This window comes from Trichomycterus rosablanca, chromosome 20 (genome assembly GCF_030014385.1).
Source record: "Trichomycterus rosablanca isolate fTriRos1 chromosome 20, fTriRos1.hap1, whole genome shotgun sequence".
Lineage (NCBI taxonomy): Eukaryota > Metazoa > Chordata > Actinopteri > Siluriformes > Trichomycteridae > Trichomycterus > Trichomycterus rosablanca.
Window position 1 is genome coordinate 747,501 of NC_086007.1, and position 15,000 is coordinate 762,500.

Consider the following 15,000-nt stretch of genomic DNA (forward strand, 5'->3'; position numbering starts at 1 on the left):
AGACAACCACTGCTTTATTGAAGAGGCTGAGGGTAAAGGTGATGGACTGGCCAAGCATGTCTCCAGACCTAAACCCAATAGAACATCTTTGGGGCATCCTCAAGCGGAAGGTGGAGGAGCGCAAAGTCTCGAATATCCGCCAGCTCCGTGATGTCGTCATGGAGGAGTGGAAAAGCATTCCAGTGGCAACCTGTGAAGCTCTGGTAAACTCCATGCCCAGGAGAGTTAAGGCAGTTCTAAGAAATAATGGTGGCCACACAAAATATTGACACTTCAGGAACTTTCACTAAGGGGTGTACTCACTTTTGTTGCCGGTGGTTTAGACATTAATGGCTGTATATTGAGTTATTTTGAGGGAAGAATAAATTTACACTGTTATATAAGCTGCACACAGACTACTTTTCATTGTGTCAAAGTGTCATTTTGTCAGTGTTGTCCCATAAAAAGATATACTTAAATATCTGCAGAAATGTGAGGGGTGTACTCACTTTTGTGATACACTGTATGTGTGTGTGTATACGTGTGCGCGTGTGTGTATGTGTGTGTGTGTGTGTGTGTGTATGTGTGTGTGTGTGTATACGTGTGCGTGTGTGTATATGTGTGTGTGTGTATACGTGTGCGCGTGTGTGTGTATATGTGTGTGTATACGTGTGCGTGTGTGTATATGTGTGTGTGTATACGTGTGCGCGTGTGTGTATATGTGTGTGTGTGTGTGTGTGTGTGTATATGTGTGTATATGTGTGTGTGTATACGTGTGCGCGTGTGTGTATATATGTGTGTGTGTGTGTGTGTATATGTGTGTGTGTGTGTGTGTATATGTGTGTGTGTGTGTGTATATGTGTGTATATGTGTGTGTGTATACGTGTGTGTGTGTGTGTATATGTGTGTGTGTGTGTGTGTATATGTGTGTGTGTGTATGTGTGTGTGTGTGACTGTGTGTGTTCTGCCTGGTTCCTGCTGCTGCAGAAATAACCAGCAGATCATTGGCTGGATTGTGGAACAGTGGGAGGAGCTTTGAGTGTGGGCTGGGAGGCAGAGCTAGGGGTGTGGTGTGGGCGTGGCTAGGTGAGAACAGACTGACCGGGGTGTCAGATTTTGGCTGGACAGGTGAAACCACGGAGACCAAACTGTGTGAAATCCATCATGGCACCGGGGCCTCGTTATTCCAAAAACGTCCATAACATCAACATGAGTGAGTGAGTGAGTGAGTGAGTGAGGGGGGTGTAAGATAAAAGGGGCGTCCCAATACTTTTCAGGTGTTTTCTGGCTCCCTCTGCTGGCTGAAGCTGTAATGACATGACAGATACTCGTCACCCTGTAACGTCTGCTGCTCGGTTTTCTGTGGACGACTGGAGCTTAAATTAGGAGCTTGTGGCAGTTCTTGGTGCAGGACTCGAGGTTCTTGTTCTTGTTCTGTTTGGGTTTTTTGCGTCCACATGGGTGGACTAGTGCAGTCTTCTCTGTCCTTGAGCTCCAAGGGCCAAACATGGTCCAGCGTGCCGGCAACTGGCCCAAAGTTTTCTTATCGTTTGCTTGTTCTGACAGGGCGGGGTCACCCATTCAAACCTTGTCCTTTCATCTAGAGCAGAGACGTCCAAACCAGCGTCCCGTTACCATTTTTGAAACTGCTCGTCAGATATTTTAGAAATTAAACTAAACTCGTGCCGCTGTTAATCAGGTTTTAAAAAACTGCTTGAACTGTTTGACCTCTGGGTGGCGCTCTCACGTAAACCAGATCTAAAACTATTTCCGTCTTCTGTCCCCCCGACGTCACACCTGCGTTAATGTTCCCCAGTTTCTGGATAAACACGGCGGCTCCAGAGAAACCAAAACTACACGCCGAACGCAGAATTCAGGAGCGCAGAGTTCAGAGGGAAGTGGGTATGTTTAATGTGTTTGTGTGTTGCTATAAAGGGCAAGTGTGTGTGTGATGGTACGGGGGGCAGGTGTGTGTGTGTGTGTGTGTGTGTGTGTGTGTTGGTACGGTGGGCAGGTGTGTGTGTGTGTGTGTGTTGGTACGGGGGGCAGGTGTGTGTGTGTGTGTGTGTGTGTTGGTACGGGGGGCAGGTGTGTGTGTGTGTGTGTGTTGGTACGGGGGGCAGATGTGTGTGTGTGTGTGTGTGTGTGTGTATGTGTGTGTGTGTGTGTTGGTACGGGGGGCAGGTGTGTGTGTGTGTGTGTGTGTGTGTGTGTGTGTGTGTGTGTGTTGGTACGGGGGGCAGGTGTGTGTGTGTGTGTGTGTTGGTACGGGGGGCAGGTGTGTGTGTGTGTGTGTGTTGGTACGGGGGGCAGGTGTGTGTGTGTGTGTGTGTGTGTGTGTGTGTGTGTGTGTTGGTACGGGGGGCAGGTGTGTGTGTGTGTGTGTGTTGGTACGGGGGGCAGGTGTGTGTGTGTGTGTGTGTGTGTGTGTTGGTACGGGGGGCAGGTGTGTGTGTGTGTGTGTTGGTACGGGGGGCAGGTGTGTGTGTGTGTGTGTGTGTGTGTGTGTTGGTACGGGGGGCAGGTGTGTGTGTGTGTGTGTGTGTTGGTACGGGGGGCAGGTGTGTGTGTGTGTGTGTGTGTGTTGGTACGGGGGCAGGTGTGTGTGTGTGTGTGTGTTGGTACGGGGGGCAGGTGTGTGTGTGTGTGTTGGTACGGGGGGCAGGTGTGTGTGTGTGTGTGTGTTGGTACGGGGGGCAGGTGTGTGTGTGTGTGTGTGTTGGTACGGGGGGCAGGTGTGTGTGTGTGTGTGTGTTGGTACGGGGGGCAGGTGTGTGTGTGTGTGTGTGTGTGTGTGTGTGTGTGTGTGTGTGAGTGATGCAGCAGAAATGTGTTAGTCGTGACCTTTAGGCTCAGTGTGTGTGTGTGTGTGTTGGTACGGGGGCAGGTGTGTGTGTGTGTGTGTTGGTACGGGGGGCAGGTGTGTGTGTGTGTGTGTGTGTGTGTGTTGGTACGGGGGCAGGTGTGTGTGTGTGTGTGTGTTGGTACGGGGGCAGGTGTGTGTGTGTGTGTGTTGGTACGGGGGGCAGGTGTGTGTGTGTGTGTTGGTACGGGGGCAGGTGTGTGTGTGTGTGTGTGCTGGTACGGGGGCAGGTGTGTGTGTGTGTGTGTGTGTGTGAGTGATGCAGCAGAAATGTGTTTGTCGTGACCTTTAGGCTCAGTGTGTGTGTGTGTGTTGGTAGGGGGGCAGGTGTGTGTGTTGGTACGGGGGGCAGGTGTGTGTGTGTGTGTGTGTGTTGGTACGGGGGGCAGGTGTGTGTGTGTGTGTGTGTGTGATGCAGCAGAAATGTGTTTGTCGTGACCTTTAGGCTCAGTGTGTGTGTGTGTGTTGGTAGGGGGGCAGGTGTGTGTGTTGGTACGGGGGGCAGGTGTGTGTGTGTGTGTGTGTGTGTTGGTACGGGGGCAGGTGTGTGTGTGTGTGTTGGTACGGGGGGCAGGTGTGTGTGTGTGTGTGATGCAGCAGAAATGTGTTAGTCGTGACCTTTAGGCTCAGTGTGTGTGTGTGTGTGGGGGGGGGGGGGGGTGCAGGGGGTTGTCGAGGGGGTTGGTGTTGGGTGAGGGGTAATAAACAACCCCCCCCCCCTCCCCCCCGCTCCTCTCTCATTGATAATCAAGCAGCAGGAACACAGCGGGGGCACCAGAGGTGTGAGGTTCAAATCCCTCGGGTTCATCTGTACACCTTCCTGCTAAAGTTTTGGCACCCTGGTTCTGGTCATGTGACCTGACTGGTAAAGACACGTCACGGCCTCTAGGGGGAGCGAGTTCAGATGTTTTGGACGGATTTTTCCCCGTTTCTCCCGAATGTAAGTAACTTTAATGTGGAGAAACTATACCAAGCTCTGACCTTTGACCCTGCTACAAACTGAGGTCGGCACATGAGGGGTTCTTTTAGCTGCATGGGCATAAATTCCCACAGACAGACTCCAAAATCTAGTTAGAAATCTTCCTAGAGGACTAAAATGCCTGAGACTGAGAAGCAGGGAAACGCCGCTCTATTAATACGCCAACCAGTGGATTTAGCAGCAGGTGTTTCAGTATTCAATTCTGTTGCGTCAGAAGTATGTGGACGCCCCTTTTAATTACTGATTAATGAGTTTCAGCTACAACAATTTCTAACAGGTGTAATAAATCGCTTCTGACTTTGCAGCAGCACTTTAGGGAAGGCCCTCTCCTGTTCCAGCATGTGTCTTGTGCACCCACCTTAGCCCTTAGCCCCACTCAACATCTCTGGGATGAACCGGAACCCCGACTGATCGAGCAGCTCATTTTAATGCAGTTAAAGGACATCCGACAAGCTCACGATCAGGTGTCCACATACTTTTGACCATGTGGCGGTCAGACACAGCTATACATTTTTTTTGGGTCGTGAACCGAGGAGGGACGAGCCAGAGGACGTGAAATCTGAGAAACTGGATTAGTAATCAGAAGGTTGCGGGTTCAAGTCCCACCAGCACCATGTTGCCACTGTTGGACCCCTGAGCGAGGCCCTTAACCCTCAATTGCTGGATCAGTATTCAGTCATAAGTGTACGTCACGTCATCTAAACAATGTAAACGTGCAGTTTATACAGCGCCGCACTAGAACTAATGTCCTCCTGGTGTCCTAGGGCGGGGTCAGTTTGGGTCGGACGTTTGAGAGTCCCGCGCGTCGCGCGTCACCGCCTGCGGCGTTCCGAACTTTCCGCTCGTCTGTCGCCCGTCTCTCGGCGCTCGCCCGCCTTCGTTAACACGTTTCCATGCCTGTTAATTACCCGTGCTCGAGGTGGAGCCCTAGCGTGCGCCGGCCCATCCGCCCCGTGGCGTCAAACCAGGCCGGATTCTCTTCCCCGGAATCCGGAGCGCTTGATATTTGTTGAACAGCTGCCGGAGCAGGGAATTCTGGGATAGCTATGTGCAGCTGAAATGTCAGGAGGCCTGTTATTTATACCGCCGAGAGGAAAGAGGAGACGGGACGCATCGGGAAGGGGACAAGGGACGGGGGGAGGGGGGTGAAGTTATGCAAAAGTGTTAAAGTTCTTCTCTCACTGTGTGTGTGTGTGTGTGTGTGTGTTATAAACTTCTGTCCGGGCATAAAACTGACAGCATTATTAAAACACGAGCGATTTAATCCCACCTTGTATTATACACGTGATTCCCAGTCTGGACACCAGGTGGCGCTGTACACAAGTCCAGCACTGCTGCAGGAATAAATAAAGTGCACTGCGTCTTCAGCACAATATTTCACACTGTAACTATGGGAATTTAACCCATTTAATAAAAAATGTTATGTTTTTTGTGAGGTCAGGTAGCGGTGTTGTTTAAGAAGGCCTCGCTCGTGGTTGACCTTCCAATTCATCCCAAATGTGTTCAGTAGGGTCGAGGTCGAGGCTCTGTGCAGGCTGCTGGAGTTTCTTCACACCAAACTCGACAAGTCATGCTGGTACAGGAAAGGTCCTTCCTTAAACTGTTGCCACACGTTTGGAAAATGTTCTAGTGGTCAGTTAGAAGATGCTCCTACCCTAAGCAACAGAACGAGGGTGCTTTACATCAGCAGAAGCTCAGTGGATCAGATTTCGAGGTGGTGTAAAGCACAGCACCGTTGGACTCTGTGGAAACCAGCTCCATCATTCCCGTCCAAATGAACGATCTGTAAAGCGCGGTGGAGACGGAATCATGATCTGAACTGCTGCTGATGCTTCGGTTCCGTTAGTTCCAGTAGAGGGAAGCGTTACCGTCCTGCACAGGGCTCGGCTGGGATGAAATAGAATCCCGACTGTGACAGCTAACAGAGTTAGACGCCAGCTAACGTCTCCCTCCGTGTACCGAAAACACTTAAACTCTCCCTGACGCCCCAATTTACAAATAAACCCACACTCGTATAATTACACCTTTATACAGATTACACATCAACCAGAATTTATTTACATGTGAAAGGAACTCTGTTGGTTGCTCCGGATTGATTCGTCCGCCACGTTTGTAGTTCTTTGTAATGGACCCATGCGTTTATAACCCTAAGTTTAGACTATTGTGATGTTCTTCTCACTGAAAATATAGATATACATGCTCAGACTGGCACCAAACTCCAGAGCCACAGAGCACAGGAGGGTCATAAGATGTAGCAAAAATATGGTGGAACTGCAGCGCTAGGTGGCGCCATAGCACGTAAGATAATATAGTGGACCCTTGACTTACAAATGTAATTGGTTCTGAAGTGCTGTTCTTAAGTCAGAAAACTTATCTTAACTTAATCTTAAATTATAGAATAGATAATACTGTAATAAACAATAATAAACAACAATACACAGTAGTACTGTACATAAACACACATCACATTTCAGTACAGTACGTGTGCTGTACCATACACCATAAAATACACCATAATTATCTACCAGAAACAACAATAACTCTCATATTTCTCTATTATTTCCTTCTTTATTTCAGTAGTGTTGTATTTTGTAGGTGTAATTGCACAAAAGAAAGAATACTTTACTGAGCCGAGCTCCTTCCTCTCTCTCACTCACTGTCCCCTCTGTCTGATACACAGTGACACCTACTGGCAGGAGTAATTATACAACAACACATGTAATAGATTTGTTCATTTTCTCAGCACTGCGCTCCCTCTGCACCTTCTTTGGGGACATTTTAATATTGAACTTTACAAAATATAAAGAAAACACCGGAAAAACACTGTGCGAATGTTCGCTCACGGTATTTATACACAGAGAGAGAGAAGCGGTCGGAGTGAACTTGTTCGTGACGTCACGTATTTCGCGAATTTCTGTTCGTAATCCGAAATTTGTTCGTACGTTAAGTTAAAAAAGATCGTTCGTAACCCAAAATGTTCGTATGGTAAACCGATCATAACTCAAGGGTCCACTGTAATGTGCAAATTGACCTGAATTACTCATGTACTGGGCCACACTGGGATAATTGTGCTTTAACCCTGGAAGTTGCAGATTGCGCTTATGTTTATGCTATATAGTTGTTGTTATAATTAATTAATAACATTTATTTAGTATCTGTTTATCTGATTTAATTTGAAATATATGGGAATATCCTCTAGACCCGCCAGTGAGGATTGGTCCCTGTGGGTGTGGTTGGTTCCTTTCAGTGTTCCCTCACTATAATATCTGGGGTTTAGGGGTATCAGGACTTTATGAAGTTGCTTTGGGACGATGGTTATTTCAGACAGCGCTCATCAAATCAATTTTCCTTGCCTTTCCCACCTTTATCTGTCCCAAAAATGCACTTTTCCCAGCCCCCCCCCGGTTGGCCCTGTGATCCTTAGGTGCACCCCGTGAACCCGCAGTATCCAGGGTATCTGGCTGTCCAGGCTGTCGCTGGTCTCTCCGCGTCGGTGCGTAAACAAAGTCCGAACTGACATTCCGTTTGCACTTCTGCTGTGCCCGGCTAACTTTAGCCCTGGCAGGGGTCGGGCAGGGGGGCTTCCTTTCCAATAATGCACCTTTGCTGATCCAGGCACACGGATATCTGAAACAGCTGACCCCCCCATCCCCCCCATCCCCCCCACCCCAAATTCGACTCCTCCTCCTCTTCTGAGCTTGTCAGGACACGGCAGGCTGAGATCGGGGACTCGTCGGAGGTTCAGACCCTCTCCAGGGTCATGTTTCGCACAGTTGGGACCCGCTGGTTGGGCACCTGTGGCACTAGTTGTGTTTTTGCGGTTGTGACAGTCGGGCAGGAGCCTGAAAGCCTGGTGTCGGGGCGGCGATGCTCTTGAGCTCCTCGCTTTGCGTCCACGGAGTCTCGACGAATTTAGGCATGTTTCCGGATCCCGAGCGCAGGAGCGACCGGACGGGACCTCGCCAGTTTTGAAGGGTGTGTGTGGTCCGATACGGTAGGGTGCAGGGACTGAAAGGAGGGCGCAGGAAGGCACCTGTTGTGGAACGTGCGACCCGGACGGTCAGAAAGGACTTCGGATTTGGATTTTTGATTTTTATTTGAACTTTCGGGCGCTGATCGACCCTCGTGGACGTAGCAACCATGATGATAAAGGAATCATCGCTCAGGGAGGACCCCGACCTCCGGGGGGAGCTGGAGTTTTTGGCTCGGGGCTGCGACTTCGTCTTGCCGTCCCGCTTTAAGAAGCGGCTCAAGTCGTTCCAGCGAGCGCAGGTCAGTTCCTCAAAGAGGGAGAAAGAAAAACACGCGGAGGCGACGAACTGGTGCATGCCGGGGAAGACAAACTATTCACAGGCGCATGCCAACACGGCTATTAATAGTGGCGTCAGGAATACAGTGTCCGAGTGAATGTGGTGTACAGAAGAGCTGGGACGGGGGGGCGTGTGTGTGGGGGGGGGGCACAGCTGTCGTGTTCAGTACATACAGTAGAGTCCGAAAAAATCCCACCAGCACCAGCGCGTTCTCAAGAGCAAAATTATTCACCGTACACACGGGTTTCATCGTTCTGATCAGTCAGTAACAGATACACCAACCCAAAAAAAACTGGCTTCACATTCAGAACCCCTTTATTCAGCTCTAATTCTCTTTTATTTGTTTTTATTCATCTCTCTCCTTCTTTAATATTTTACTGATGGACGTTTTATTGGTGCTATCTCTTTTTATTTTATTATCTAATAGCTGATTTATTTATGTGCTTTTAGTTTTATTTTCCTCTTTCTGTGTAAGATTTACTGCCGAGTTTTTGTTGTTATTACTGATTTTATTTCTTTTTCTCTTTGATTAATTTTTTTTTTCTTTTATTTGTTTTTTTCTCTTTCTCATTTGTTTGCTGATTTGGCTTTATTTGTCAGTTCTTTTATCCCCCACTGAATTTTTCTTTTTATGTATATATTTTTTATCTTTCTTTTTTTTACAGCAGCATATTGGGGCCATTAACACATTTTTGGAGCAACTCTTTCTTTTTTTCAATTTTAAGAATAGAGTTAGAATTAATTAGGGAATAAATTTAAAATTAGAGAATAAAGTTGAAATTAATTGTAAAATAAAATTGAAATTAATTAGAGAATAAAGTTGAAATTAATTGGAAATTGAAGTTGAAATTAATTGTAAAATAAAATGTAAATTAATAAAAAAATAAAATGTAAATTAATTGGAGAATAAAGTTGAAATAAATGAAAGAATAAACTTGAAATTAATTGGAGAATAAAGTAAAAATTAATTGAAATATAAAGTTAAAATTAATTGAAGAATAAAGTTGAAATAAATAGAGAATAAAGTTGAAATAAATAGAGAATAAAGCTGAAATTAATTAGAGAATAAAGTAAAAATTAATTGAAATATAAAGCTAAAATTAATTGAAGAATAAAGTTGAAATAAATAGAGAATAAAGTTGAAATAAATAGAGAATAAAGCTGAAATTAATTAGAGAATAAAGTTGAAATTAATTAGAGAATAAAGTTGAAATTAATTAGAGAATTAGTTACAATTAATTAGAGAATAGAGTTGAGATATTTTGGTTGTACCTCCTCCTGGTGTTTAGATGAGGGTCGGTGAGGATTTGGTAAAGTTTTAGATCAGTGTCAGTAATAAAGATCCTGGATCTCCTGCAGCATCAGTATCAGCGTGTCGTTAGTATTCGGACGCTGAGGCTGAGATTATTTAGAGGACAGAAGCAGAAAGAACTTGAGGAACTTTTCTCTGTAGTTGGAGCAAAACTTGCGGTGGTGTTTAAGCTGAGACTAATGATTAACGTTGGTATTTATTTTGTGGCTGAAATAAACACTCACACAGGTTGAAAATAAACACTCACACAGGTGAGTGACACGCCCACCGGCCACGCCCGGTCACATTTTACTGGTGTTTGTTGTTTTATGGGGTGTTTTTCATGTTAATGAAGGAGTTTAAGGATCTCGTTGGTGTTTCAGAAGTCCGGTTGGTGTTTGTGACTGTACAGCGCTGTACAGTGTGTGTGTGTGTGTGTGTGTGTGTGTGTGGTGTAAATCACACCTGCCTGTGGTCTTTAATCCAGCAAGTATTTAACCTTCAGCTGGTGTTGGAGTGCTCCTCTGGGCTCCTCTGAGAGTGGAAGTGCTCGAGTTAGATGTCAGCTGTGGGGTGTTTGTGGTGTTAATTGCGAATCAGGAACCGACCCCCCACCCTAAACTCGTTTAAATACTGGGAATGTTCTGGGAACTCACGAGCTCTGTGTTCCAAACCAGTACAGACTAGTGGGTAAATATTAGTGGTTCAGTGTTCAGTGGTGTTCAGTGTAGGAAGCCTTTTATGGTGTGCTTATACTGTATGTAGTGTTAAGTAAAGGAAATCTACAGCAGGTTTAATCTAGATTTTCTTAGTAGGAGTATTAAAGAGCAGTATTTAGTAAACTCTCTAGTTCGTGTAACTAGTTTTTAACAGGTATAGTGTACGGTATTTTTTTCTAAGTGTTTAATAAAGGGGAATTGCAGTGGTTTCCCTAGATAATGTCTATAGTGTTTAATTAGTGTTTAATAAAGGAGATTAGCTAACGTCTGTAGTATTTAATTAGTGTTTAATGGCAGGTTTACAGTACTTTTCTGGGTAATATCTGTAGTATTTATTAAGGGAGATTTTAATAGATTTCCTGAGTAATATCTGAGATGTCTAAGGAGATTAGGTAATGTCTGTAGTATTTAATAAGTGTTTAATTAGGGGGTTTACAGTACTTTTCTAAGTAATATCTGTAGTATTTAATAAGTGTTTAATAATAGAGATTTTAGTAGTTTCTCTAGGTAATGTCTAAGTTTAATAAGTGTTTAATAAAGGAGATTAGGTAATGTCTGTAGTATTTAATAAGGAGGATTTGCAAGTAATTTCTCTTGTGTTTAATAAGTGTTTAATGAGGGGGATTTGCAGTACTTTTTCTAGGTAATGTTTATAGTGTTAAATTAGTGTTTAATAAGTGTTTAATAAAGTACAATAGGTAATGCCTGTGGTATTTAATTCTGGGTAATATCTGTAGTATTTAATAAGGGAGATTTTAATAGATTTTTTAAGTAATATCTGTAGTGTTTAATAAGCGTTTAATAAGAGAGATTTTAGTAGTTTCTTTAGGTAATCTCTAAGATGTTTATTAAGTGTTTATTAAAGTAAATTAGGTAATGTCTGTAGTATTTAATAAGGGGGATTTGCAATTTCTCTAAGTAATTTTACTCTATTATTATTATTTATTTATTTATTTATTGCCAGTTATAACTTTTAGTTCATTTAAATCTGTGTTTGTATGATTTGTGTAAATCCTACTTATTTAAAGTATCCTCCAGACCACCCAAGAAGGATGGAGGGTCCTGCTGAGTCTGGTTCCTCTCAAGGTTTCTTCCTGTAATTTTCAGGGAGTTTTTCCTTGCCACAGTCGCCCTCGGCTTGCTCAACAGGGGTTTTTGTATCTGTTGGTCCTGGATTTTGTAAAGTTGCTTTGAGACAATGTCTATTGTAAAAAGCGCTATATAAATAAAGTTGACTTGACTTGACTTGACTAGTGTTTAATAAGTGTTTAATGAAGGGGATTTGCAATAGTTTCTTTAGATAATGTCTATAGTGTTTAATTAGTGTTTAATTGGTGGGGGTTACAGTACTTTTACTTTTACTTTTACTTCACTTTATTAAACACTTCACAAGTGTTTAATAAGGGAAATTTTAGTAGTTTCCCGAGGTAATATCTAAGGTGTTTGTTAAGTGTTTAATAAACGAGATTAGATAATATCTTAAGTTTGATAAAGGGATTTGCAGTAGTTGTCATAATTTTCCTTTTTTTTCTTTGTCTTCCCATTACCCCCCCCCCTTCCCCGCATTTTGCTCAAGTAGAGCAGCACATGTAGTCTCCGGACGCTTCTTTTCCCCTACCAGAGTCTCACAGAGAGTGGTGTCATATACAGAGAGTCATGAATCAGTCACCACTTGTGCAGTCGCCCTGTCCCACCAGCAGAGGTCGCATTTGCAACATAAAAAAGGAACCGTGTTGCCCAATTGTGCCTGTTAGACACCCGGCTAGGTTGATAGCACACCTGAGCAGTGTTTATTACTAAGTGGACGTACATTATTGTACACACAGGGTTTTACAATTATCATGCTCAGGTGTTCACAAACCTTTTTGCATCAGTGGGTGGTGTGGTGGCACACAACTCCACGGTCTTGAGGATCTGGGTTTGATCCTTGTGTTCTGTTACTGTGTGAGGATTTTGGCACATCCCTCCCATCTTTAACTGGGATTTTCTGAAATCGGGATTAGACATGACTAAATTGAGAGAATATGAGGATAAAGTGTCCAGTGTCTGATTTAATTCAGGGGAACAGAGTGCTGCACACGACCCGCTTTATTTTTGAAACGAAGTACAGTAAAACATACGGTCGCTACGTCGCCCCCCTGCTGCCACGTCATGACTTGCGTCCTGATTTATTTGGAAATAGATCTTGCGTAGATTGGAGTGCTTGCGTGTACACACTGGTGTTGAGTATGTTCCTTGTCTGAGCTTTACCAAGGGTTTAAACATATAAACGTGGTGTAAATGATGTTTTGGAGCTGATTTATAACGAGAATCAGTAAGTCGAGGATAAACGATTCTATTGCATCTTTCTCTTCCGTAGATTCAGCCAGAGAAGAAACCCGTCTCTCCTCCTCCTCCGCCTGTTCTCCGTACCCCTACTCCGCCCCCAGTGGCCCCGCCTCCACCACCCTCCATCAACATTCCACGCTTCTATTTCCCCACGGGCCTCCCGAACCTCGGCTCCAGCAACGACGAGGTCGTGGCAAAGACCGAGGCGGCCTTCGCCGAGCTGCAGGAGGAGAAAGCCGACATCTACGAGATGGGCAAGATCGCCAAGGTGACGAGGGGCGAACGGGGTGGTGAGGGGGTCAGACTCGGCCGAGTCCGATAATAACCTGAAGTGTTTATTTTTGATCAGGCGTGTGGCTGCCCGCTGTACTGGAAAGCCCCCATGTTCAACCGGGCAGGAGGTGAAAGGACGGGCTTCGTCACCGTCCATTCATTTATGGCCACGTGGAGGAAGTAAGTAAAGCACTCCAACCCCCACTAACCCCCTGTGACATCATAAAATCCTTAAATGAATCATATATAATCTATAACTTTGTGTAAACAGTTTGGGGAAGGTTGTTCTCTGTTCCCGCATGACTGTGTGACTCTTCAGGGGTCTAGAATGGAGGAACTCTGTCTAGTTCCATGAAGCTTTGAACTCAACCCTACAGAACACCTCTGGGACGAATTGGAACTTTGATTGCGAGCCAAGACTTTTCAGCGTTAGTTTGATGTTAGCGCCTTTGGACTTCCAAGAACACCTTCCTGGAACATTTGGGGATGCATGTTGTGGCTGCAAACTGGGAGAAGTGGTTCCATTATAGCTCAAGGGTTTTAAGGTCAGGGGTTTGAATATTTTTGGCCATGTGGTGTCACTTTTGGAGCTCTGAAGATGCGCGCCCTATCAACCGTACGTCCCGGAGCTTGGCTGTATGGGTACGGAACACCTACGCTGGTGGCAGGAGGGAACTCGGACGTCACAACCCGAACCCAAACGCTCATCACACAGTGGGTCGGACTCGGCAGGACGGGCAGAAAATAGCCGGTGACTGAGACCTCTGGAACTTGCCAGCCACCCGCGGGAAAACGTCCAGACGGACGACGCCCAGGGGAACCGAGGGAACCGGAACGCCGCCACCGCCCGCTGAGCGAGTCCCCGGAAGCGAAAGCTAGAGAATGTATGTTAGGGAGTTAGAGAGCGAGTGCGAGGGTGATGACTCGGTCGTCTCGAATTTCACACTTTCCATCGAGCTGCGCCAGCAACTCCAGGCCTGCAAACACCACCACCTGCTGGACGGTGTGGGCACTGCAGGTCAGGACATTAAACAAGACTGATAATAATAACTCCTGAGTATTTTTTGGTGCCACAAGCGGTCAGGTGTTTCATTCTGGAGAGGTTGAGGTTTGGACGCCGCTGCTTTATTTAGTATTTACAGAATCCGCTGGTTGTTTGCATTCAAGAGTCTTCCATGTTTGCATTTGTGAGCAGTAAACAAGGAGAAGGAGGGAGAGTTTTAGGACAAGACATGAACGTGGACGTAGATGTCTCCACTCCTGATCGAGGAGGGTCGTGACTAACACACACCCCCTCCGACACGTGTGCAGCACCGACCGCTTCTTTTCACCTGCATCTGGCGGGTTTATGCGAAGATCCGTATCGCGCACAGAGAGTAACGCACCGATCTCCGTTATTCCCCGTGTCTGTGCAGCACCATCGATCAGCCAGCAGAGGGAGTAACTGCAGCAGTTATGAGGAATCACTCAGCGTTCCCACCCTCAGATTTGTGTTTTAGCCACAGCAGTTGCTAACAGGTGTAATAAATCAATCTTATAGAGGTGATGATAAGCTTCAGACTGTGCAGCAACAGTTTAGGGAAGGTCCTTTCACGTTCCAGCATGTGCGAGCTCTATAAAGACGTGAAGAAAAGCTCCAACGTCCTGCACAGAAGAGCAGCTGTTGTTCTAACTCACTGTATTAAAAAAGTAGTTTGTTTTTGGAACGGGACGTCCGACAAGCTCATGCGTCCGAATACTTGTGGCTGTGTCGTGTATCTGTTTCTGTATAACTGTGTTTGACTGTGTTTGTGCTCCGCAGGGTGTTACAGAGCTGCTACGACGACGCGTCCAAGTTTGTTTACTTGCTGGCCAAGCCGGGCTGCACCTACCTGGAGCAGGAGGATTTCATCCCTCTACTGCAGGTCAGCTTAGTTCCAAAAGAGATGGGACAGTCGAGAAACGTAAACAAAGCGATAGACACACAGAAATAATGTGCAGTATTTTAGCTCTTTTAATTTTTGCTTCTTGTTTTGGAATATAAACGTTCATGCTAAATTTCCTGGCTGCAGCGTGTTCCAAAAAAGTTGGGACGGGGGCGTGTGTACCTCTCTATTAGAGGGGTTTGGGAACTGAGTACACCAGTCGTTCATTATGCTTTAATTTACAATTAAAGGCATTTACAATAGGAGACAGAGCTGAACTGCAGGCAGGCCAGTCTAGCACTTGCAGAGTGTTCCTACAATATAAAGTCGTGCTATTTAAACAAGTGCAGAAGG

At 45.6% G+C, this 15,000-nt stretch overlaps 1 protein-coding gene across 2 annotated transcripts in view; it reads left to right on the top strand.

Annotated features, from left to right (window-relative positions):
• Nucleotides 1-15,000, top strand: part of ppp2r3a (protein phosphatase 2, regulatory subunit B'', alpha) — a 67,582-nt gene that overhangs the window by 42,112 nt on the left and 10,470 nt on the right. The window contains exons 1-4 of one of the 2 annotated variants that reach the window (XM_063016215.1): nucleotides 7,592-8,093; nucleotides 12,501-12,737; nucleotides 12,819-12,922; nucleotides 14,544-14,646. In XM_063016215.1, coding sequence (XP_062872285.1) covers nucleotides 7,962-8,093; nucleotides 12,501-12,737; nucleotides 12,819-12,922; nucleotides 14,544-14,646 — 576 coding nt within the window. In that variant the 5' untranslated portion in view covers nucleotides 7,592-7,961. Of the gene's footprint in view, nucleotides 1-7,591; nucleotides 8,094-12,500; nucleotides 12,738-12,818; nucleotides 12,923-14,543; nucleotides 14,647-15,000 lie in introns of those variants that run through there. The other variant, XM_063016214.1, reaches the window with a different exon arrangement.